We start from the raw sequence: 24,807 nt of genomic DNA, 5'->3' as shown, positions 1-24,807 counted from the left end.
CTCACCAGTAGCAGGCATGGCATGAACCAACGTGTCCAGGGAAGTGGGCTGGCCACGGCCTCCATCATTGACGGCTGTCACCCGCACAAAGTAGCCTTCTTGGGGCCGGAGCCCCTTGGCTGTGAAGGTGGTGCCTGGCACAGTGCCCACGTGGCACGGGCTCCACTGATGGGTATCTGAGCCACACAGTTCCACGATATATCCCTGGGCTTCGTCATCGTCCTGGGTGTCCGGCCCCATCCAGCTCAGGGTGATGCTAGTGCCTGATGCGTCTGTAACCCGGAGATCTCGCACGGGCCCTGGAGGTCCTGGACAAGCACCATGGAAATTTCAAGACTGTGCCAGCTTTCCTTAAGGAGCCTACTTGCTAAAGATTTGGGACTTTTTCTCCCCTTAGGGGTTTCTGCAGAAGGTATTTTGCCTTGGCTATGCATGTGGGTCCCTGGCTACCTCCTCTACTTACCCACTGACTTGCCAACCCCTAGCTACCCTGTAATCCTCAAAGCAGGTATTTTTACTTGATAATCATTTAAGCTCCATTATCTCTGGGGACTGGGGTTCTACAACTGGATGCTGAGTTTGAACTCTTGGCTGGGAACACCTCCAGCATGGACTTCTTGCTCTTCGTCTATTGAATGGGAACAGCAGCAGGTCTACCTACCCATGGGGTCCTTGGAACAAGCAAGAGGCACGACAGGTGTGGTTTGAGTGGTGCACCGCAGTGTGGCACTCTGGCTATCAAGCCTAGCTGCACATTAGACATTCTGTCTGTGAGATACTAGTCCTAAGGCACCAGGATTTCCACCAGGAGTCACTGGCATTTCTAAACATGTGGTGACGTTTAAAACCACTGGCCTAGGGGAATACTTCTCAGCCTTGAATTTGAACCCAAATCACTGAGGACTTCATTAAAAGCACAGATCCTAATTCAGGAGTTCTGAGGTGCAGCCTAAGATTTTCTTTCTTCTCTTCCTTCCTTCCTTCCTTTCTTTTTTTTTTTTTTTAAAGATCTATTTATTTTATTTATGGCATATGAGTGCTTTATCTGCAGAAGAGGGTATCAGATTACATTAGATGGTTGTGAGCCACCATGTGGTTGCTGGGAATTGAACTCAGGACCTCTGGAAGAGCAGGCGGTGCTCTTAACCACTGAGCCATCTCTCTAGCCCTTTTCTTTCTTTTTACTTCTTCCTCCCTCTCTCCCTCCATCTGTTCCTCCCTTCTCCTTCCTTCCTTCCTCTCTCCCTCTGTCCTTCAGTCCCTCCCTCCCTCTCTCTTTCTTTCATTTTTCTTCCTACCTACTTATCCACCTACCTATCTACATATCTATCATCTGTCTGTCTGTCTAAAACATGTGTCTCCTTCTGTTCAGCTTCTTGGTGCTGAGGCTGCAGATGTGTGTGCCACTACACACGGCCTGAGATTCTGCAAGAAGGTTCCCAGAGTGACATTTGCAGTCTACAAATTTTGCTCAATAGTAAGGGATTTAGAAGATACAGTCAAACATTGTGGCTGCTGTGGATACTGCACATCCTGTTTCCTCCATGCCATGCCCATGACTCATGAGAGAGCCAGTGATCAGTAGTGAAGCTGGATAGATTTGGTCTATTTGCAAGGAAAAGACATATGGGCCAGCTCACCTCCCCTATCCCTTGTAGGATATTCTACTGTTAATGGAGTTGTGTAAACAGTCCATCACTCAGCTGATTCTACACGTGCCTTGATGGCTTGCCATCAGCAGGCTTATTGGAAGTGCTCAGAGTAAGATCTTCTAAACTCGAAGCTTTTAGCAGGGGTTTCATGAGAACGGTGGCCTCTACTTGAATCAGGGGTTTGAATCAAAGTTAGACAACATGCCTTTCTTGTGGGGCATGGACATGTGAGAGGCTGGTGTCATATCTTTAATGGCAGATCTTTTGCTCTTTCTGTTGTCCAGAGAATGCCTCTTGACATCTCTGAGGCTGCTGAGACTACAGGCAGGAGAATGCTGGGCTAGGCTGCCTGCCTGCCAAAGACAGAAGCTGGGATGGGGGCACCTAGCTCCTGGTGCAGTGCTGGCCCCCCTTGCACATGATGAACAGCTTGAACTGGCAGAAAACTGGAGCTAGCTGTCCATGCTACTTGTTCCCCAGGGATGAGACTACTCGCTGACGGGTGGGTGATACCACTGGGTTAGCACGTCTGAGGCCACAGAGTGGATGACGTGATTGTGATCTAGCCAAGTTCACATCCCTACTGCCTGGACCTGTTGGATTTCAATTTAGGCCCTTGAAGACACATCTCATCCTAGCAGCCTTTCAACCCGCCTTCCATCCCTCCTGAACACCTCCCTTCAGACAGCCTCTGACCCGTGAGCTTCCGTTCCACAGTTTCAGAGCTATCCCATGCACATCCCTCCCCCACATCATCCATTGGTGCCCTGCTTACTCATGGGATCCCGAGCAAAGACAGCATCCGATGGAGGCCCAGGCTCTCCAGGGCCCGGGGGAGCCACAGCTGTGACCCGGAACTCATACTGGCAACCCTGTCGCAGATCCACCACAGTGTATCTCCTTTCTGTGAAGACCACATCCCATATTAGTCTCCCATGGTGGGACCAGAAAATGGGGACATAGCTCAGCACCTCCAAGTACAGAAGAAGATGGAGCCTGGAGTCTAACACAGCCCTCCTGCATTGCATCAGCCAGTGGCTTCCGAGGTGTTCTCATCCCCATCCTGTCTGGTTCTGCCACAACCTTGCTGGATGGTCTTGATAGCACTTGGATGTCTCCGAATCACGCTGCCTCATAGATTTGTAGTACTTAAATACTAAATGGTAACTTTAGAGATGTGAGGAGACAGTCCCCAAGGGGCCTTAACTCTTAAATGGCGTGGCCATTACAGGGCTCCTGACAATTTGTTGTGAGCCTGGTGTTGGGCTTCCAGTACACACAAAGTGCAGACACCTGGAAGCTTCCTTAACACCTGCCCCATCCTTAGCCTTTTCCAGGTTCTTTCTTGTCTCTGGAAGCGGCCGGCTTCTCAGATGCTCAACTGGAGCCTCTGTGTTATCAGCGAGGAGACTGAGCTCTGCAGAGGAAGAGGGCTGCCCAGGGCCAGAGCCTGGCCTCGGGGGATGGGAGGGAGGGGGCAGGGAGGACAGCTTTCCCTCTGGCTCCCAGTCTGAGGCCTCTACCCCAGGGGTCCTCAAACTCAGCTCTGCTGGTAGACTTGGCTGGGGTGGGATGTTTAGCAGCATCCTTGACTTCTTCACACAAGATGTGGAGAGCGTGTACTCTCCACCCAGCTGTGACTTATCACAAATAGCTCTTGACATCACTAAATGGCCCCTGTGGGGACAAAACCCGCCTCAACTGAAAAGCAACTATGTTAAGCTGATCTGAGCTGGCAATGCCAATGGATCCCATAGGCAGGAGGGACTTCCAAGGCGACTTGGAATGGGGCCAGCGAGGAGCGGGTCCTCAAACCGACTCACCAGCCACTGGCTGCTCATTCACAGGTGTCCAGGTGTTGCTCCCCTTCTTGCGCTTCTCAACCAGGTAGCCCAAGATGTGGGCACTGCCAGGGCCCCGTGGTGCCACCCATGTTAGAGTGATGCTCTGGCTGGAGGCCGACAGGATGGCTGGGGCAGAAGGGGGTCCTGGGAGAGCTGAGGGCAGAGGGTGCCAGTCAGCAGAGGCTGAGGCAAGCGCCAGCTCATGGGAGTTAGTGCTGGGGGAGAGGGCGTGGGGAACCTAGGGGCACAGGAACGCTTTTGTCTTCTGAAGAGGTCCAGTGCTGGGTCAGCTTTTTCTCGGATACTATTCTGGCGGCTCCGGGACAGAGATGATGAGGTAGAAAAAATGTTCCCTAGCCTTGGATGGAGTCTACAGCCGGTTCTAAGATCCCTTAACCTCACCTACGAATAGCTCGCTCCAGAACAGGCATGCGATAAAGATGGTGACTAATATGCAGGTCCCGAGAGAAGGGGGCCCCAAATTAAGTTGTAACGAGTGTCCACTGTGCTCTAGAAAAGCCTCAAGTCCCCCCAACTGCTCAAAGCAGAGCTAGCAGCCCTCAACCTATACTCTGGGGAATAGTAGAGAGGGCAGAGGAGTTCCCTTTCCAAGTGACATCTGTTCTCTCACCCTCAGGAGCCACCAACACCTCCTCAGATTCCAGGGCATCCCCAGCTCCCTCCGAGGTCACGGCCCGCACACGGAAGGCATACTTCCTGCCCCGCTCCACGCTGGCATCAGTGAAGCTGGTACTGTCTGCTGGGGACTCGCCCACCTTCAGCCAAGTGCTCCTTCCAGCCTGTCGCCTCTCCACTACATAGTGTTGCAGGACCTGACCCCCATGGTCCCTTGGGGGCCTCCAGCGGAGGCAGACACCTGCTTTGTGACAATCCTGCACCTCCAGGGGTCCCTGTGGGGGCTGAGGCTTGTCTGAGGACCCATGGAGAGGAGCAGGAAGAGAAAGGAGTCAGAGACGCTGGGAGAGGACCATGTCCCACTTAACCCCTCATCAGTGCATAAGTCTGCAAAGGGATGGACTGCCCAGAGATGCACATGGTCCCCCGACATAGCCAGAGGCAGAGGCAAGGTGCCGGCTCATGGGGAGGTCCCTAATGTCTCTTGGTGTCTGGTCTCTGCTTCTACAGTCCTCCCCTAGGAGACACCATGGAACCTCCAGCCTGTACCCAACTCCAGTCAGTGCTCAGCATCGACTCCTGTTTAGCCCTCTGGTCTAGGCAATCTGGCTTTGTTGGTACAAGTTGGGAGCCACCATTCCACTGAGCATCTTCCTCAGACAGAATCTGTTGTATTAGAGCTCATAGAGGCACAACAGGGTCCTCTTCCAGCTTGTACTTGGCCCTGGCTTATCTCTTCTTCCTAGGCAGTCTGGGGACAGTGAAGTGTGCCAGCAGGGGTGGCTTTAATCTTAATTATCACGCAAATGAGGACCAAGGCTAGCAGAGTCCATCCCCAGGCCAGCAGAGTCCATCCCCAGGCCTGCCAAGGCTACCACGGAGGACCTGAGACACCAGAACCCTGGAGCCCTAGTTAGAGAACAATCAGGGTTAGCACCTATAACTTGCAGGGTGAACTCAGCCTGCACGCAGCCTTCCTCGCTCCTCAGTGTCACACTGTACCGGCCACTGTCCTTCCTGCACACGCTGGGGAGGCACAGCCGTGTGTAGCCATCCCCCAGGGCCACCTGGATGCCCTTGTGGTTGCTGCCCACCACCTCGTCCCCATCTTTCCTCCAGGCAGCCTGAACAGGGCGGTGGCTCCGGAAAGGGATTTTCACAGTCACTGGCTTCCCAGCCTTGAACACCAGTGGCTCTCTCAGTGTCTCTGTCACATCTGGAGCGATGGTGGGGGGATCTGGAGAAAGAGCCGAGCAAAGGAATCAGAGAGGACCAAGCCCTGGGGCCTGGGGAATCATGAGAAGAACCTAGAGAAGGAAGTCCCTCCCCCACCTCATGAGGACTAGCAATGGGAATGGGTTGGGTCTGCAGCAGGAGAATCAGGGGTCAGACCTCACCAAGAACTTCCTGGTAAAGAAGGGGATAGGATGTTGGGTTGGGAAAGACATGGGTTAGCTTCGTAAACAATCTCCGTAGACTGAGTCACAAATTCAGGGCTTCCACAGAGGGGCATTTTTCACCTGGTGCAGAGATTATGGGGCAGGGAAGGGCTAGCCTCACCCTGCACGGTCAGGCTGGCTTCACTGTGGTGGCTGCCGGCTACGAAAGTGTATCTCCCAGCCTGGGTCCCCTCCACGTGGCTGAGGATCAGTCTGTGCGTCAGCCCATCTTGCTCAATGATGACCCCATCTTGGGCAGTGAGCTGGAGACAAGGATCACCATGGAGACAGGGACTCCCACCTGGACCAGTTCAGTCCTAACTCTCCATTATGCCTAGTGCCTCGTCAACTCTCAGAACAGCCCTATGAGATCAACGTTGTGATAAGTCCCATTTTATAGATGAGCAACTCCTCTGAGGTCACATAACTGCTAAAGGCAGAGGAGGGACCAGGAGTCAGATTTCACTGACACCACTGTGCTGTGTCACCCAATGTGACCGCTTGGATGGCTTCTCAGAGAGACCACTGAGTCCAGCTAGTCAGGATGTGTGTTTAAAAGGCCTTGAAGGCTGAGTAGAATCCATGAGACAGCAGAGGCTGTGCCGTACATTCATAATGTGTATATTTTAAACACACGACACACCAGCTATTTAAACGTCTCCCGGAGTAAAAATATCAGTAAAATGAATTGTGAAAACTCCTGGCAAATTCTCTTCCATCTACGTCTCTGCTTTGTCATGCTCCCCACCCCACCCACATTAGTTAGGCAGGAGAAGGTGTGGGGTGTGAGGCGTCAGTACCTCGACTCCGTCCTTGAACCAGGTGCCAGGTCCCAGGTCACTGGAGAGGGTGCAGGAGAGTATGGCAGCTTCCCCCAGCTGCGCCTCTGTATCAGTCAGACCCTTAGAGAAGTGGTTCATGGAGCCTAGAGAGACACAAAGGAAGTCCCCAAAGCCCAGCCTTGGCCTTCATAGTCCTGCCCACAGCTCAGCCAGACCCAATGCCCAGCCTCCTGTTTCCCTAGGCTGGTACAAAGATGAGGGTGGAGCATCGTCCCCTGAGGCCCCCAAGCCCCACAGATGGGAATTCAAGTAAGCTAATACTCCAGGATTTTGGACACAGGGTTTTAAGATCTCATGCCAAGCCGACCTTTGAGTTTCACACAGCTTGGATCCCTTCTGCACAGGGAGGGAAATGGAAAGGCTGCTCCCTGAATTTGCAAGGGATTCTGGGAAATGGAGACAATGGTAGGGACGAGTTCCTGTGCTGAAGGTAGAACTGGCACGTAGGCACCCCAGTATCCAAGGACCCTACCCTCTGGCTCCACCCTATGGAAGCCACCAGCTGGGAATACCTACCTCGGGCCTCCGAAGAAGAGCGGCCAGTGCCAGGCTTGTATCTGGATCTGGGGCTCTGGGATGCATCTTGTCCCTGGCCATAGACATCTGACCTGCCCTCTTGGGTATCTCTCCAGCTGCCAAGATGCCCGTGGGGGCCTTGCTGCCCATCTTTACTCCAAGATTCTTTCATAGACCCTCTGTCCTCACTGCCAGTCCAGTGCCCCGGACCTCTGGCCCTCTCTGTGGCCCCTCTCTTTGCTGATCCAACTTCAGTGCCACACTGTGCCTGGCATCTGCTTCCACAGGGACCAGGCTTCCAGCCTGACCAGCCAGAGTCTTTACCCCCCTGCCCTTCATATGTCTTTGAGGTTCCCAATCCTTGCACCTTGCCAATCTCAGCCTCCCAGGACTCCCACTCCTGGGGGGACCCTCTTCCTTCTGCTTGTTCCGTCCCTAATTGAAAACCTGGCTCCTGGGTCCCTCCTGACACACTTCTGAAGTTCCTTTTTCCCAGTGGACTATCTAATTCATTCTGGGGCTCCTGGGGTTTTGAAATGACACCATCTCCACCTATGATGGAATTCCTTCTGCCTGGGACACTTGAGCTCTCTGTAAAACCAGCCCTGCCCTTTCCAAAACTGGAGCCTCTGCTCTCCAAGGAGCAAGGACCTTGACATTCCCCAGCAGCCTCTTGGCCAGTTGCACATCCCTTGCCCTTGGAGGTGCTTTGCCCTTCATGGGTTTGCCTGAAAATGACATCATTCTCCTGCAGCGAGCTAGAAACCCTGAAGCTGCCTTGGCTGGAGCCTGGAGCCTGACTGTGGCGCATGTCTCGCCCATTATGAGGCCCTGATGTTGCCTTGATCTCTCTCCCAAGCCTAGAACTGCTGTCTATCATCTGTCCTGCCCCTGACAAGCTCCCAGAACTGGTTCCCCGACTTCTATCATTCAGCAAGGAGCCTCTGTATCCCTGAGGTGTCACTCCCCCCTGGCCAGAAGCTCTATGCCTGCCTGTTGCCCCCAAGCCTGCTTTATCAAAGTCTGAATCATTTCCTGACTCCAGAGAGGCTACCCCTGACCCATTCTCATCCTCCGCTGTCCCCCTACCATCAAGAAGCCTAGATGTCCCTACAGCTCCTGCTTGATCTACAGATCTGTGCTCCCCACTGAAAGCCCCTCTGTCCCTAGGAGACCCTGGGAACCCAGAAGCATCTTTCCATTCTCTGATACCTGGTTCCCCTACAGATCCATCAGCCCCCAAGGCTTCGGGGATCCCTGAGGATCCACAGCCCCCAAGACTGTTTGTAGTACCCAGCCCATCTGAAAAGGTATGTGGCTTTCCTGGTGTCCCCAGCTTCCCTGGGCCCATAGCACTGTCCCTGTGTGCTATGCCACCTGCAGCATCTGGCACTCCAGCCATCCCAGGGCCCACCCCAGGCCCTGTCTCATCTGCAAACCACATTTCTATGCCCCTCTCTGCACTATCCTTGGTGCTCGTGCCTACCCCTGCCACTGCCTGGTAAAATGACCCAAGATCCACCGATTCGTGGTCTTTGGGTGCAGCTAGTGCACCTGGCCCTCCTAACCGCCCTGAACCATTCACATAGTGCGTGTTTCTCTCTGACCCCATTTTCCCGGGCCCCACTGAGGTTCCTCTATAATCAGCCTCATTCTTGGATCCCGTCCTTCCTGTTTCCCTCGAGCCGTCCCTTAAACCTGCCTCATTCTGTGACAAAATGTCTCCAGGACGTTCCAAACCACCTCGGTAACCTGCCTCGTCCCTTAATGAAATACTTTCAGAAGCTCCTAAACCACTCTTATAGCCTGTTTGACCCTCTAATTGGCTGACTCTACGACCCTTGATGTTATTCGTATAACCTACCTCACGTTCTGACCCCATAACTTCAGAACACCCACGGTCATTCCTGTAATCGACCTTACCCTCCGGCCCCATGGCCCCAGAGCCCCTGGTTACATTTTTATAACTTACTTCACTTGCTGGTCCCGTTCCTCTGAGGCCTGCTGAACCATCTCTAAAGTCTCCCTCACCATCTGGTCCTGTCCTCCCAGGCCCAAGATCCCTTGACCCTTCTCCATAAGTTGTTCTGTCGCCAGTTCCCCAAGGCTCTGGAATCCCAGACCCATCTTTATAACCTAATGCATTGCCAGACCCATGAGCCCAGTGGCCTTCTGAACCAGCCTCAGCATGAGGAGATGGTGCGCCAGGGTGCCTGGCTTTGTCCCAATGCCCAGTTCCAACTCCAGAGGTCCTGGCACCAAGGAGCCCTATTCTTTCTCCATTGCCTTCCTTGTGCCCTCTCTGCAGAGATCCTGGCCCTATGGATAATGGAACCCCAGTGGCATCGTCAAAGTGGCCTTCTCTAAAGGCTCCAAGGTCTCTGAAGTCTTCATAATCTCCAGGGTGACCCCAAGAACTTATTCCTCCAGAGTCCCCTGCTTCTGTCTCCGTGTACCCCTCCCCAATTTTTCCCACTGTTCCAGAGGCCTTCATACCACTTCTACCCACAGACCCTGCTGTCCCAGGACCCCCTAAGCCATGAACATAGTGCTTTCCACCAGGGCCTGTTTGATCCTGGCCTCGAAATACACCCCAATGCTGAGCTTCACCGGTGGACACTCCACAAAGGCCGCCTGAGCCATTTCTGAGGCTGGCCTCTCTCCCTGACACCTTTCCTCCAGGACCATACTGACCTTTGTCTCCAGACCACAATCCCCCAGGCACCCCTGAGTCATGCCTGAAAGTACCCTGCTTCCTGGACTCTGTCTCCACAGGTGCCCCACGGGTGGCTCTGCAACCAATCTCAAGGCCAGATCCTGTTCTTTCTAGAACCCCTGAGCGATCACCCATCCCTTCAGAACACCCCAAGCCCTCCTCATTCCTAGACTCCACCCATCCCGGACCTCTTAAGCCATCCTTGGAGTCCAGCCCACGTCTGGACCCTTTTCCTCTGGGCCTCCCTGACCCATTCCAGAAATTTTCTTCAGATCCCACTGGCCCTGGCTCTCTTAATCCTTTTGTGTCTCCTGGTGCTTCCTCAGAGGCCAGGACACCCAGGCCTGGGGACATAACTAGCCTGTGGTTTCTGGCATCTACCCTCTGACTAGCCACCATCAGCCCAGCTACTTGGGAACCATCCATGTCCCCTTCCTTCCTGCCAGACCCCAGCACTCCAGACCCAAAGTGGGCCCCCATTGTTCTGAGATTGGACCATGTGTCATCCTGAGGACCCATGTTTTCACGACCTGTCCTTCCTGACCCCCCTGCTCCCTTCTGCCCCGCTGTCCAGCTCTGAGGAAACTGGGAGCTTCTGGAATCTTCCTCCACCCTGCCCAAGGCTACAGCTGAGCCTTGCCCATCCCTTCCCTGGAGCTCTTGTGGGCCGTCTTTCCAGACCCTGGGATCTTCTGGGCCTTCGGGTCCAGTTTTGGAGCTCCTCCCCACAATCGCATGACCACCTGCCCCTTGCAAAGAGCCCTCAGCTTTGGCCTCAGGACTCCCACAGCCCAGAAGTTTCCTGCCTCCGGTTAGTGATGATTTCTGGGCATGATTGTCAGAAGATGTCTGTCCTAGATATCCTCCTGTCTCCCAGTGCACCCCATCTTCTCCATGGCCAGTGTGCCCATCTGCCTGAGTGCCCATGAGTCCTGCAGCTTCCCCTAGGCGGGCTCCATTAGCCCACTCTGCCACTGCTCCCCTCCTCCTGCTCAGGTCACCCCTTTTTTCCATCTCATGCATATAATCACCCCACATCTCTATCTCCTCCTTTTTCAGCTGAAACCCCTCAGCATCAGACTGGGATCCCCAGGACACCCTGCGGCCTGCCCCAGCTCCCAGATGAGGGTCACAGAGCTGTCCCTGGCCATGTGTGTCCAGCTCACAGCCATGGCTCCCTCTGGGCATCTTTCCTTCTCTGCTGCTTTCCAGTATTCCATCCGGAGGGTGACTGGAGCCAGCCTTCCAACCTCCTGCTGCCCCCCATCTGCTACTCACACTGCGGTCTCTTCCATGGCCTTGTTGTTGTCTATCCACAAAGCCCATACCTGATTCTGTGTCCCCTCCCTGGAGATGAAGCCTTCCGGGAAGGTTTCTACCACAGTCTCCCTCTCTGTGGGGCTGACTGTCCCCTGGAAGAGTGACCCTGCCTTGCTCTCCCTTCAGAAAGCCCTTTTTGTCCCGCCCAGGTCTCCGGGCAGAATTAGCTAGGTCTTCATCCCCTACCAGGGAATAACCGCCCTTGTTAAAGGTTCCCCTGTCTAGGCCTGCTGCGAGCTGTGTTCCCCTCATCTCCTTGGGGGAGCCCTGCTCTCTGAGTTGCCCTCCCTTGCCGCTGATGCCCCCAGAGTCTTCTGTTTCTGAGGTCAGAGCTTCTGGAGTCTGCAGCCGGCCGTCTGTATCTGTGGTCTGAGGGCCTTTATCCTTCCCACCTTCCGTGTGGTGTTAATTACACAGAGGTCATTAGCCCATAGAGAGACAAGAGAAAACACCCTGTTAAATGAGGCCAAGGCACCTGTCTGACATGGCTGCTTTGCCTAGCCCTCGCCCTCCCCAGTGGAGAAGCTGCCCATTGGAGGAAAAACCAAAACCAAAACCAAAACCAAAACAAAAACCAAGAATGTTCCAGCACATTGGTAGATACATCCCATCACCACCACCCCAAGCCTGTATCCACAGGCTACCCCATTTTTCCATGTGGGTCATGTGGTTTTGACATATAAGCTCATATGTCAAAGTCGTGATCTTATCAAGCTTGTCCTACTGTCTGCCTCACCTATGCCCAGTGCACAGTTTCCTGGGATTGTATTACCCCCAGACGCCAATGCCTAGGAGGATTAGGGTGTCTTCTGGTCCAGCCCAGGGGCTTCTCATCCACGTCAAACATGGAACGGTGTCACAAGCCCTATCCTAAGTCTTGGGGGGTGGGGGGCTCATCTTGAATCTGAGTCTCCAAAGGAACCCTCAGAGGTCTAAGGGAGTAATAATCAAGAATATATCTAAGGAGCATTCCTCATTCTCTCCGAGTGAGAGAAGGACACAGAAGCAAATGAAAAAGTGGAAGAAACCTCCCATCTGCACTCTGAGACCTTGTCTTGGTAAAGGCAGGGCAATTCAGAAGTGTGGCCACTCACCTTCAACCACCAGCCAGGCACTGGAGGCGTGGAGTCCAGCGTTAAGTGAGTAGAGGCCCATATCGGAGCAACTGGCCCCTTTCACAACCAGCCGGTGGGTTAGTCCATCAGGGGACACAAATACTTCATATTTGTCACTGGGCCTCAATGGCCGGTGCTGGAAAAGCCAAGTAGCACTGGGACAAGGGTTGGAGAGTGTACATTCAAAGACGGCATCACCCTGTTCCTCGCAGCGGGCCTCTGCCAATGGGACCACCACTCTGGGAGGGATGGCTGTCATGGAAACAGGAAAGAGTGAGGGCATCAGCCTTGTAGTGTGACACAGGGAGTCTGAGCACTGGGGCTAGGAATTAAGAAACCTAGTTCAGACCAGTTTCACTTTGGCTGGATTAACTCTTCACCTCAGTTCTATAGCCACCACCAGGCATCAGTACCCCCCCATGCATACGCAAAACGTGGGCTTATAATCATATTATGATCACTGACAGATCTTAAATTCTCTTTTTACAAATGAGGAGACTGAGGCTTAAGAAATTAAATGATCTAGGTATAGCAGTATCCACTGACAGTTCCAGTTACTGGGGAGGCTGAGGCCAGAGGATCACAAGTTCAAGGCGAGTTTGTGCATCCTAGGTTTGTGATCAGCCTGGACAGCTTTAGAGAGAGTCTATCTCAAAATAAAATAAAGAACCAAGAGGCTGGTGTCTGGCTAGAATGAGCTAAGTCCTGGGTTCGGAAAAAAAAAAAAGACTTATTCCGTCCTGACAGCTTATGAGTGGCCCACTCCCAAGCCCATTCCTCTGCCTATGTCACGTTGTTACTGGGCTTTCAAAGCCCATCCTAAATCCTAGCACCCTAGGCCGGCTGGATGCTCCTTTTTCTTCTTGTTCTCCAATTTTGGTTCAGCCTTGTTCTTTATGACCTGTCTTCCAGCTCCTTCCTCCAGACCTCCCAGTGCCCTTCCAAGAGGCCCATGGTTGGTAGGCACAGGGCCTCATGGGTACAGGACAGAGTTCAAGGAGGGACACTCCCAGGTGAGGAAGAAACACAAGAAGAAGGAATGAAAGCAGCCTGTGCCACATGGCCCTGTCCAGCCCAGGTGGAAATTCTTTGCTGGGGAGTTGTGGGAGAGGGGGACATTTACAAAAGGGGTGACCCCAAAGCAAAAGGCCATGGTTTGAAATTAGTCAGCTGCGGCAGAAGGTCTGTGGCCAGGGGCATGCCACAAATGGATCTGCCCCTGAGTCACTCTGTAGAGCCCAGCTGGGTACCAACAGCAGGCATATCTGGCTGTATTGGCTCTTCCTAGCTGTCTTTGCAATGGGTGTATCCTCCTCCATAGCACTGGCATGGGCCCTCTCCTCTCCCCAGAGTAAACTTCTGTGTTGAAGAACACTCACTGCTGGCCTCTAGCTCCGTGGAGAAGACCACAGTGTCCTCTACCATGACCTGGTAAAGGCCAGCATCCTCGGGTCGCAGGTCCTGGATCTGAAAGTGGTACCGTTTCCCCAGCCGTCTCAGACAGTGCTTGATCTGGTTATCAGAGCCATAGGGGATCATCTCACCATCCTGAAGCCGGGAAAGAATGGGTCAGGGCCTCAATGGGTCCAAAAAGCCTCCTATCCTAGCCTCACTCTGACTGCCACCAACAGTTTTCTTCACTGGCCAAGGTCAAAGACAACATGATCCTAGAGCCATAATAGATGTGGAGGCCGTGGGATCGGGACAGAGAGCAAAGCCTGGACTTGGAGGCATGGGTCACGAACGAGGTAGGTGGAAATGTATGTTCTAAGAATGCCCAGACCCACCTTGAGACCAACCCCATGGGAGAGAGCCAATTCCTGTCACTACTTAAGCATTCACTCAGTTTTCTAAACCATATATGGATTTGCTACTTGCTGAGAACTAACAATAGCTAATGCTTATTAGATGCTTGCTGTATATCAGGCACTATTTCAGGTCCTTGAGATATTACAATAAATAGAACAAAGAATCCTGCCCTGAAAGAGCTAAAAAAAAAAAGGGGGGGGGAGAGAAAGAGAAATAATAAGCATCATAAATAAGTAATTCTTATATGGAAAATAATACTAATAAGAACAAAGCAGCCTAAGTGGGTGAGGGGTTCAGAAGCACCGGGGTGGAGCTGGGAGCTCAGCAGAGGCACTTGGGTGAGACGAGGGAGCAAACCACTTGGGTGTCAGAGCTGGGCACGCTAGGCACAGGGAGCAGCTATAGAGAGGGAACAGGGCCAAGGCCAAGGAGCAGGAACGGGGCAGCAAGGAAGAAGAGAGACAGGTGGGAGGAGCTAGGTCACAGGAACAGACAAGCATGCAGAGTCACTTCAGTGTTGCCATCTTCTATGAGATAGCTCTTCTGGTCCCTCACTTCACAGATGTGGAAACTGAGGCACAGGAGAAGATGTCTAGTCTGAGATGACGGAGCCAGGGTGAGTTTGGCTACAGAGAGGATGTCTGCTTTGCAGCCCCCAATCTCACATACCCTTCCTGGCCTCACATGGTTGGAGTGAGCTCAGAGCTCTGCTCTTACCTTGCTTGGCATTAGATGCTACACAGAGTGACAGGCCTGGCTCAAGGAGAGATAAGAGGCTCCTGGAGACTGTCTGCTCAGGGTGTGATCTAACTCTAGCTGGAACCCCACGGGTGAGTGCTTACCACCTGGGTGTTGTAGGCGGTTCCTTGGGACCCATCATTTCCCTCCCAGGACCCACAACCTCTAGCCTCACCTTGTACAGGTAAATCTTGCTCTCAAGGTTCTTGAGATCCAGCTCCAGGTCAAACGTGGCGACCCCTTCCTTGGTGACCCTGACGTGTCTCAAGTTAGCAATGGCGGTGACATACTAGAAAGCAGACAAACCCTTTAAGGGAGCCCCAAAGCAGTTTCTTTGGGACACTCCAAATCGTTCCAGAATCTGGTCTCAGCCTTGGCCCACAGTGTCCCTGAGGAGCAGCAATTTGTGTGTGTGTGTGTGATGGGGGTGGGGCCATCTCAAATGAGGGTGCATAGTTTAAAGATAAGACATCAGGTGAGGAAGGAAACCAAAAGAGGGCTCAGGGTGTTGATTCGTCTGCTCCTCCTGCTGGTAAACATTAGGTAAGCATCACTAGGCAAAGCTGTGTGCTCAGCCCTGTGTTGATACAGGAAAGAATGACTGAAAGAAAAGCTGAGTCCCTCACTGGGAGGCTGGAGAAGCCATCTTCAAAATGATAAAAAAAAGCTACTTTCAGAATAATGAAAGCCAGAGAAATAGACCTGTGACAAGTTAGACACAAGGAGGAAGTTCCTATGTAGTTTATAAGATGCTGGACTCAGAGTACCAGAATCCCCGAGAAATAAGGCCCCAAGACTGGCAATGATAACCGTGGTGACAGCAATTACAGGGACATTCATCAGACCCTTACTGTGTGTTAGGCATTAAGCTAATTGCTGTAAATACCTTCTCTTACTTACTGTCTCAACCCTATATGTTAAATTGTTCTACAATCCCTGTTCTACATATAAGGAAATCAAGACACCAAAGTCCTAGCTTTTCTAAAGTCCAGAGTTCAATAAGTATCAGGCCTATCTGTCACAATCCAGAGTAAGCTTAGGAGTCTGTAGCAGGACCTCACGGTGCAGTTAGACGGAAGTAGACTGTCTATCATATTAGGTTTTCCAAAGCTGGCTCTGGCTCTGCGGCCCCTCCAGACCTTGCGCTCCAGGGGGTGGTGGTGGGGATCGGGGCAGGGCCAAAATACCTGTGCCATTCTGTCCTCCTGTTCCTTCTTCATCTCCTGCAGTTTGCGCAGCATGCCTCGGAAGTCGACGATGCCATACTGCATACAGATCTTCTCGTAGTCCTTACGGTCTGCAGCCATCAACAGCTGCCACACCTGCTCAGACTCTGTCTTTTTATCAGGGGCTGGAGGTGGGGCCCTGGGGATCAAGGCAGGAGGGTCAGAAGCTGGAGGAGTCCCAGGTATTGATCAGCTGGCCCTGGCAATCTGAGTGGTCTGTGGAGGCTGAGCTATGTGTGTTTGAGTGGCAGGCACGGAGACTGAAATCTCTGGGGCGGACCACTATGTCAAGTGAAAGGACTCAGAGATTGGATGAGCCTTACCCTTGTGGCTTCAGCTTGCAGGAGACTGTGGGCTCCTAACGACTGGCGGTGTTGATTTCTGAGTAAGGTGTCTGAGTAGAAGGGGGGTTAGAATTGAATTGTTCTGTTACTTTAAAATGTATTTCTTAATTACTGCTCGAGTGGGCCCTTCCATTTTGCAAATGGGACTGAGGGGGAAAGGGTACAGAGCTTTAAAGTGGCCAGATGCAGAATGCTCAGTTCTGAGCTCTGTAGTCCTCCCTTGCACTAGTGGCAACACAGCTCCTTCCTTGTATCAGACGTGGAGAGTGAGCCCAGCTTGCTTATGGAAGGTACCCAGACCCACCTCTTTTTCAGCATCTTCCGAAAGTCCATCAGTTCCTTCCTGAGGTCTAGGAGATAAAGAATAAGTCTTGAATCCCAGGTGGGATGCATAGGGTCCAAACAAAGGCTAGATGATCCAGGGTTAATGACCAGTGTTTTTATTTTTTATTTTTCTGGTAACCCACAAAGTGTGTGTGTGTGTGTGTGTGTGTGTGTGTGTGTGTGTGTGTGTGTGTGTGTGTGGTTATACCAGATGGGAAGCAAGATGCAAAGGCCCCAGAGGGGTGTTCCGACCACTCTACCTACCCTCCTGAGGTTCCTTTTGCCTTTTTCGGTTCTTCCGAAAACCCACTGGACCATCCAAGGAAGAGAGGAGCGAGGTGGTGCAGACAGGCAGGGAGAAAAGCGAGACACTTGGATGGTCCTCCAGGGAAATGGACCGAGCCCCTGAGCCCTTGCCTCCCACCTTTTCCAAAGAGCAACAACATCCCAGCAAAAGGAATACAGGAGGGTGAGGGTCTCCCATGAGCTTTGGTACCTCAAAGCTTCACCGTGAACATCACTTCACGAGGGGGTCGGGGACTCACTCACACGTCTACAGGGAAGTGTCAGGAATAAGGAGGAAAAGCAGCCACTGACAACCACAGCAAACTCAGCAGCATCCAAAGAGCGTCTGAGAGTTGCAGGTTCAGAGGATGAGAGCCAAACTGCTAAGTACACCAGACTCTGCCTTTTGGCTATTCCCACAGCCATTCACAATCGTCTTCTTCGTCATCGGCTGCCAATGGAGGGTCTACGGGAACTCAATACACACTTTCCCCTTGCAAAGAACAGCTATCACGTGACACGGTTCTAGCCAATGGCAGGTAAACAAAAGCTCCCAGTTTTTTTGTTTTTGTTTTTGTTTAGTTTGTTTTGTTTTGAGTTCTAAGCTTTTGCTTCCTTGATGAAAAAAGCAGGTGTACTTGGGCCCTTCCCTTTTCCTTTCTTCCTGCTTGAGTGTGGATTCAGTTGGGATCTGTAGCGGCCAGTCGCCCTGCTAAGGATGGCAGAGCAGTGATCTCCTAGGACAGCCCAGAGCTGTACGTTGATCCCTGGACTCCAATCTTGGAATGGCTTAGTATGAGAAGTAATTTGGTACCTTTATTTCTTGGACCACTCTTTAGGATTTTTCTAGTAAGTAGATGAGTGTCAGCTAACCTGAGAGTCTAGGTTTCCTCTCTCAAGAGGTAATCAACCTTCCAATTATTATGATCCAAAACTTTAAGAATCCTCCAACACCGTGTAAACCGAACAGAGCATGTCTGAAACAGGATTTAGTCTCTGTGTGGCCTGTTTGTCCCTCTGATGTAGACCTACACAAAATAGCTGTTGTAAAGTAGTGGGAAAACTGAGACCCAAGTGGAAAAGAAAGTGACTTTGTAGAAGATGCAGAACTAGAAACAGATAACTTCTGGGTCTTGGCCCCATTTGGAGCATCTGCCACGGTGTGACTAAAGGTGTGCCTTTTAGGTGCATGCAAACTGAGTGCCACTGGGTGGAGCCAGGGCCCCTGCGGGAGATGGGGAAATGGCAGCAGCCTCTGGGTGTTCTCTCCCTTCCTGCCACCCTCTGGTTCCTCTGAGAGTGTTCTCAGGAGAAAGCCAGTGCCTGTGTGCTAATGGGCTCATGGGACCAAGCCCACCTTCGATGACGGTAAGTCTCACTGAGCATGTGGCTTCTCCGTAGGCGTTCACCGCAGTGCAGCAGTACAGATCGGAGTCCTCTCCGGTCAGCTTGGTGATCTGTGGGGAGGCCAGGGGCAGGAGAACAGGGCTAACACTTACCTTCCTCCGGGCACTATACACCGCTGTGTGTTGGAAGTACGAAGATGTGCAGACATGTCTCTTCCTCCCCTCTCCCACTACCCCCCCCCCCCGCCGGAAGCTTGGTCTTTATCAAGAAATGCAGACGTCAAAACATATTTTTGATCCAGACAGAGGGCAGAGGGTTCTTGCCATCAGAGGCAATATGAGCCACAGGAAGAGCTTGCTCTGGGTATCAGGCACATTCCACACTGAAGACCGTGTCTGTCATGTATTACTAGCTATGGGACCTTGGGCAAGTTCCCTGGCCTCTGAATTCAAATTTCTACACTTGAAAGATGGGGATAACATCTCAAAAAGTAGTCAATAGTCAGGATGAACTCACGTCCTCTGTAATAAATGTTTGGTCCAAGGTTAACACTTGTGAACATTCCACGGTTAGTGTCTAAAATATTACTAAGATTGCCAGGCGGTGGTGGTGGCGCATGCCTTTAGTTCTAGCAAGAGGCAGGTGGATCTCTATGAGTTTGAGGTCAGCCTGGTCTACGAAGCGAGTCTAGCCAAGGATACACAGAGAAACCCTGTCTTGAAATGTGTGTGTGTGTGTGTGTGTGTGTGTGTGTGTGCAGATAATTAAGAGTGCAGATGCTACTTGACTGATGCTAGGATACATTCCAGTGCACCTTCTGTAAGCCGAAAATATTATCAGTCAAAAATGCAGTTAGTACAGCTAACCTAACAAAGTTTGCCCTAGCCTTGCTTGCCTTAAAAGTGAATTAGCACTTCCTCGAGCCTGTGTTTGGACAAGATGATTAAGTCCATTTTATAAAAGCGAGTTAAATACCTCGTGTGATTTGGTGGACATAATGTGCTATAGATACAGTTGTCCTATCTACAACTGACGGAGGCAGTGGGTTGTTGCCACTGCTTAGAGTGGCTCGCACCTACATATTTCTAACCTCCCTACTACTGTGACCCTTTAATACAGTTCCTCGTGTCATGGTGACCCCCCCAACTGCAAAATTGCTACTTCATAACGGTACTTTTGCTACTGTTAACAAATAGTAATGTAAATGTCTGATATCTGACATGCGACCCCTGGGAAAGGGTCCTTCAACCCCCCAAGGGTGGCAACCCACTGGGGCAAGATAGTTTATATGAACTTTTAATCTTTATAACTTCGTAAAGTATGTACTGTAATGATTCTATTCTATAGATGAGAAAATAGAAAAGGAGCAGGTAAATAACTTTCCAAAGGCAAGGTGGTGACCCTGAGACCGCCCCAGCATGACCCAGTATGACCCAGGTGGCCTCCTGTGTGTTAGAGAGGTATCAGCAAACCCACCACGGCTTCTCCTGGCTCAGGAGGTCTTGAACCATCATCACCCTTGACATTGTATAGACCCAACAGTGGGAATCTCTCTCCCTCACCTGGGAACAGGATGCCGTTAAGAATTTAAGGGACTAGGAAGAGACCTCATGCACTGTGTGTCTCAGGGCTCACCTGCAGCACGTGCTCCTTGCTGCCAGGAGCAGAGGAGATCTGGTACTTGCTGGAGTTGCTGAGGTCCCCTCTGGTACTCTGCCAGTGCACTTCAGGGCTGGGCTCCCCACAGACCACCGCCCGAAAGATGGCATTTTTTCCTGTGGCAGGGAGAAACAACTTGGGGGTACAGTGACAATGTACATTATTTAGATTTAAACTTACATCATCTGCCCTGTTGTGGGCATCCCAACTTTCAGAGCCAGGCTGCCTCCTGCCAGGAGCATCTCAGCAGAAGAGTCTGGATGGTCCCAGGGCCAGCCCTTGTGTCCCATGATCTTGTTTCAGATTTAGAATGGTTTTATCATTTTTTTCATATACTAGAATGCTCTTAACTAAAATTTACAGCAGGGATCCTTGCTAGCGATGGTGCTTGTGAGTCTAGGCTGGCCTGTGAGCCGCCAGACATGTGGCTCTTTAGGGCAAGGCTGGGAGAAAAGGTAGGGGTGTGTGTGTGTGTGTGTGTGTGTGTGTGTGTGTGTGTGTGTGTGTGTGTGTGTGTGTATGTGGAGAGAGAGAGAGAGAGAGAGAGAGAGAGAGAGAGAGAGAGAGAGAGACAGAGACAGAGACAGAGACAGAGACAGAGAGAGACAGAGAGAGACAGAGAGACAGAGAGACAGAGAGAGACAGAGAGACAGAGAGAGACAGAGAGACAGAGAGGCAGAGACAGAGACAGCAAGCCCAGAGGTCAAGTGTCTTCTTTGTTCACACTCCACTTTTAAAAAAACATTGTTTTCCTTCACTTTTATTTTATGTGTATGAGTGTCTTGCCTTCATGTTTGTCTGTATACCACTTGTGTGAGATGCCTTCTGCGGCCTGAAGAGGGTGTTGGATCCCCCTGGAGCTGGAGTTACAGATGGTATGAGCTGCCATGTGGGGGCCAGGAACCAAACCCTAGACCCCTGGCAGAGCAGCCAGTGCTTAGCCTCTGAGCCATCTTTCCAGTCCCTCCATCTAATTTTTTGAGGCAAGGTCTTAAGACCTGAACCTCATCAACTGGCTAGACAGGCTGTCCAGCAAGCCCCTGGAATCCTGCTAACCCCTCCTTCCCAGTGTGGGGACTACAGGCACACTTGTGTGTGTGGCCCAGTGTCCAGCTTTTCACGTGGACACTGGGAACCCAAGCCTAAATCCTCGTGCTTGGAGAACAGGCATTTTACTGACAGCCTGGGAAAAGGGAGGGATTTTTTGTTGTTTGGTTGGTTTTTTGTTTGGTTTGTGTGTGTGTGTGTGTGTGTGTGTGTGTGTGTGTGTGTGTGTGTGTGTGTTTGGTTTTTTGAGACAGGGTTTCTCTGTGTAGCCTTGGCTGTCCTGAACTCGCTTTGTAGACCAGGCTGGCCATGAACTCACAGCAATCCGCCTGCCTCTGCCTCCCGAGTGCTGGGATTAAAGGTGGGCGCCACCACACCCAGCTGAGAAGGGAAGGTTTTAGTCTGTTCCTGTAGACAATTTTGAGGCAGGGAGAGGAGGGAAAAGAACGTGGGGACCTGCTTTCCAGTTTAGTATTGACCAGCCCTTGTCCCCTCACATCAGCACAGCGTGGACTCTTCATCCCCTTTCCCCCGTGGTCTCCTTAGGCCCCTGCCCTCCCAGGGATCCAGGCAGACAGAAACCACTTGAACATAGAATGGATAGATATAGCTGATGGACATAGGAGGGACTGGGTACCCAGAGTGGTTAGGTGGCCAAGCCTATTCCTTTGTGCTTTCTGGGGAGTGGGAGAACAGGAGCCATGACTCCCTCAGCAGTATCCACTAGTGCCTCACCCTCCGGGAGAGCCAAGGTGACGGGTTTCTGCTTGAAGTCTGGTGTGCTGCAGCCTTCAGGGATCTCCTCCACCAGCTGCCTGATGCTCACTCCCGGGATGGAGGACTTCTTAGGGGGCTTTGCTGGAGAAGGTAGGAGGAATATGTCTGGAGATTCCACCAGCTCAGGCAGAGAACCAGGTCCCTAGTTTCTCCAGCTGTCAAGGCACGCCCGCCCCGCCCACCCTCTGTCTGTAAACGATGCCTTTAAGATCTAGTGGGAATCTGGTGGTTCCTCTCTGATTGTGTGCCCCAGGAAGACTCCGGATGTGTCACTAGAGAAAAATCAGGTTAGGGACAGTAGGAAAGGGCCGCTTCTCAGGAAGCAGAAGTTCAGTTCATGTGGAGGCTCAGTAAAGCTGACCAAAACTCTAAAGCCCCCATTGAAAAATCAGAGATGGTGTGTTCCTAAAGAGAGCTGGGATCTCCTCCCTGCCTTCTGCCCATGTGAGGAGCCACAGCGAGGGGTGGAGAAGAGGCAGTTAGCTCTCTTACCTGCCATCATCCCAGTTTCTTCCTGCTCCTCTGAGTGGAAATTGATCTCCTGAGAATGACAGATGATGAATTGCTTGTGAGAGGCCCATGTTAATATTGGTCTACCGCTTCTATACTGCCAGGGGCACCAGTCAGGATCTAAGGTGGGTGTTGGGGGCAGGTGATGTCCCTAAGAGCTTGTCTAACCCCTAAAATGAAAATGATTAGTTCCCCACCATTCCCTAAAATGGCTGCACTAGACCAATTTCCCAGGGAAAATTTCAGGGTAGAAGTAGATCCTGCCTCATTCCTGAGGAAAGGAAACCATGGTGTTGGGACTATATACTCTACTGATGGGCCTCCTGATGGGACCCAAGCTCATCACCATTCAGAGAGTAAGACCAAACTCATTCGGGAGTCTTGCTCAACAGCAGTGATGTCTTGGCTTGGAATGCAAATTCGCCAGCAATCTCTTAGATTTTCTACTGGAGCCCTGGAGCCTTCTGCTTCCTATCATCAGCCAATGTGGAATCCTTCAGATCTCAAGGTCTATGGGGATGAGACCCTGGCTTATTGACTCTAAAGCTTTTCTCTCTCTAAGCCAATAAGATCACTAGAAACCCACCCAGCTGCCCTCTGAGCTTATGAACTACAGTATGAGGTAAACAGGGGTGTATCCCAGCTTCTTCCAAGCCCTTCCACCACCATCTCCCACCCCCACAATTTCCTTTCGCTGCGTCCATCTGTCACTGCCCATACAAGAAGGAATAGTATTGCCTCTGAGACTGCATGAGAGGCGTGAGTGAGTTAAAGGGAGACTTGTAAGAATGCCTCAGCAATCCTGCCTACCCCCTGAGAGGTTGACACGTGGCCAAGTGGTTTCATTGGCCGGCGCTTGGGGAGGGGGGTGGTGCTGTACTTGCTGCCCAAAGAAGTCAGCCATCAATATAGAATCACACAGCAGAGCTAATTCTATCCTCCAACTGATACGTTTTCTTGCACAACTGCCTATTCATTGGCACTTCTGGCCCCCTCTACAGCCTAGTCATGGCCCCCCTGTGTGCTGGAATGCCACAGTGTGCCAACCGCGTTCTGGGGCGGTCACAAGCACCACAGGAGACACAGCCGCTGCACTGAAGGGAGTCACAAGGGTGGACAGGAGAGAGGACAACTCCAGTGAGCAAGGCTCAGCTGGCTACTAAGTGGGCATAGGTGCCCCTAAGAGCTCCACTCTTTCCCCCTCTCAGGTTAGCATCTGGTAGAAGGAAGCACACTGGCACCCAACCACATTGGAGGTTGAGTTTGACACAGCGTAGTCACTGTTCTTACCACTATCACCAGTAGGTTGTGTAGCTATTTGCCACACATTAAGTATGATCCAGAAACCAGCCCCTTACCTTTGCCTCCTGCAGGGCCAGTAAAGAAGCAAAGAAGTAGGAGCCTGTAGTGCTCAAGGGTCCAGCATCATGCTACTTTAGGAATAATCTAGAACAAGTACAAGCCCAAAGACTAATGAGTGAGAGGTGTGTCTAGCTATAGAACAGAGGGATTTAAGCTTAATTAGAAAGGAAGAAAGGAGCGTGGTGGCGCACTCCTGTAATCCCAGCACTAGGGGAGGCAGAGGCAGGTGGATCTCTGTGAGTTTCCAGGCCAGCCTGGTCTACAAATCGATTCTAGGACAGCCAAGGCTGCACAGAGAGACCCTCTCTCGAAAAAACAATAAATAAACAAACAGATGGGATAAGAAAGGGGATTAATTCTTTCCCTTGTGATTTATTCTCACAATTAAGAAATGTTCTAACCTAACTCTTCTCAACAAGAGCACTCATTTCAGCCTTCCTCAGCTAGGCTCTGAGTTTGGGACCCCAAGCTGTGTTTCCCTTAACTTTTCCCAGGATCCACAGTTCTCACCAGCCACCCCAGAAGCCGTTCTGCCAGCCAGGGTCCATGCTACCTCCAGCCTCTCAGCAGAAAGGAAGAACAAATGGGATTCCTCTCAATTGCTTTGGCCTTGAGGTGCTATTCTGAACTGCTAGTAAGATTTTTTTTAACTTAGTTGCCATATTATATTCTCCATCAGGCAGTGCCTGGAAAAGCAGAGCCAGGGCAGAACCACTCAGGCAGGACTTATTGAAATTCCCTCCTCCAGGGGTACTGGGGTCCCCTAGAGCAGTCAGAAATTCACCCCAGCCTGTGGTCAGCCATCAGAATATCTGTGGGGCTCATCTGATGGCCACTGTCTGCTCTTTCCCTATGCAGGGAAGCTGGAGCCCAGCCCAGCACCTCTCTCCCTGCCCTTCCCAGACCAGGTGGACATCCAGGTACACCGTGGTCACTCACCTGCATGGCCCACCATCCTGCAGCCTTCTCACACTCCTCCCTCCCTGTTTCCAGCTGCTGCTGGCTGCCAGGGGCTCTGAGCTGTCTGTCTGTGGACAGGCCGAGCTGGAACAGATGTAGGTCACTGTGGGCAGGCTGGCGGGCGCCTTGCTTTGCTTGCTCTCTCTGCCCCTCCCACTTACCCCACCTCCTCCTTCTCTTCCTCCTCCTCCTCCTCTGGTCCAGGCTTGGCAGGCTGAGGCCCCCAGGGTTAAAGGACCAGTCGGGGAGGAGGCCAGATATGGAAGAGTCCTGTGGCATCTACTGGTCCAGCTCATGTTTTTGCAGTGTCTTAAGCTCTTTGCCCGATCAGCTGAGGGT

The 24,807-nt window shown here is 51.9% G+C and overlaps 1 protein-coding gene across 2 annotated transcripts in view; it reads right to left on the bottom strand.

Annotated features, from left to right (window-relative positions):
- IGFN1 (immunoglobulin like and fibronectin type III domain containing 1) overlaps window positions 1–24,568 on the bottom strand; it is a 30,338-nt gene extending 5,770 nt beyond the window's left edge. The window contains exons 1-20 of one of the 2 annotated variants that reach the window (XM_084774306.1): window positions 24,448–24,568; window positions 23,505–23,592; window positions 22,129–22,177; window positions 21,595–21,717; window positions 19,789–19,928; window positions 18,164–18,263; window positions 16,786–16,830; window positions 16,502–16,547; window positions 15,815–15,992; window positions 14,803–14,916; window positions 13,460–13,628; window positions 12,060–12,332; window positions 6,930–11,357; window positions 6,372–6,496; window positions 5,693–5,834; window positions 5,070–5,369; window positions 4,128–4,427; window positions 3,476–3,649; window positions 2,428–2,556; window positions 6–308 (exon numbers count right to left, since the gene is read on the bottom strand). In XM_084774306.1, coding sequence (XP_084630432.1) covers window positions 6–308; window positions 2,428–2,556; window positions 3,476–3,649; window positions 4,128–4,427; window positions 5,070–5,369; window positions 5,693–5,834; window positions 6,372–6,496; window positions 6,930–11,357; window positions 12,060–12,332; window positions 13,460–13,628; window positions 14,803–14,916; window positions 15,815–15,992; window positions 16,502–16,547; window positions 16,786–16,830; window positions 18,164–18,263; window positions 19,789–19,928; window positions 21,595–21,717; window positions 22,129–22,138 — 7,099 coding nt within the window. In that variant the 5' untranslated portion in view covers window positions 22,139–22,177; window positions 23,505–23,592; window positions 24,448–24,568. The remainder of the gene's footprint in view (window positions 1–5; window positions 309–2,427; window positions 2,557–3,475; window positions 3,650–4,127; window positions 4,428–5,069; window positions 5,370–5,692; window positions 5,835–6,371; window positions 6,497–6,929; window positions 11,358–12,059; window positions 12,333–13,459; window positions 13,629–14,802; window positions 14,917–15,814; window positions 15,993–16,501; window positions 16,548–16,785; window positions 16,831–18,163; window positions 18,264–19,788; window positions 19,929–21,594; window positions 21,718–22,128; window positions 22,178–23,504; window positions 23,593–24,447) is intronic. The other variant, XM_084774305.1, reaches the window with a different exon arrangement.
- Window positions 24,569–24,807: the final 239 nt, after the last annotated feature.

Source organism: Acomys minous, assembly GCF_964271855.1.
Source record: "Acomys minous genome assembly, chromosome: 1".
Lineage (NCBI taxonomy): Eukaryota > Metazoa > Chordata > Mammalia > Rodentia > Muridae > Acomys > Acomys minous.
The sequence above is the reverse complement of the archived record's forward strand: the minus strand, read 5'-3'. Positions and strand labels throughout refer to the sequence as shown.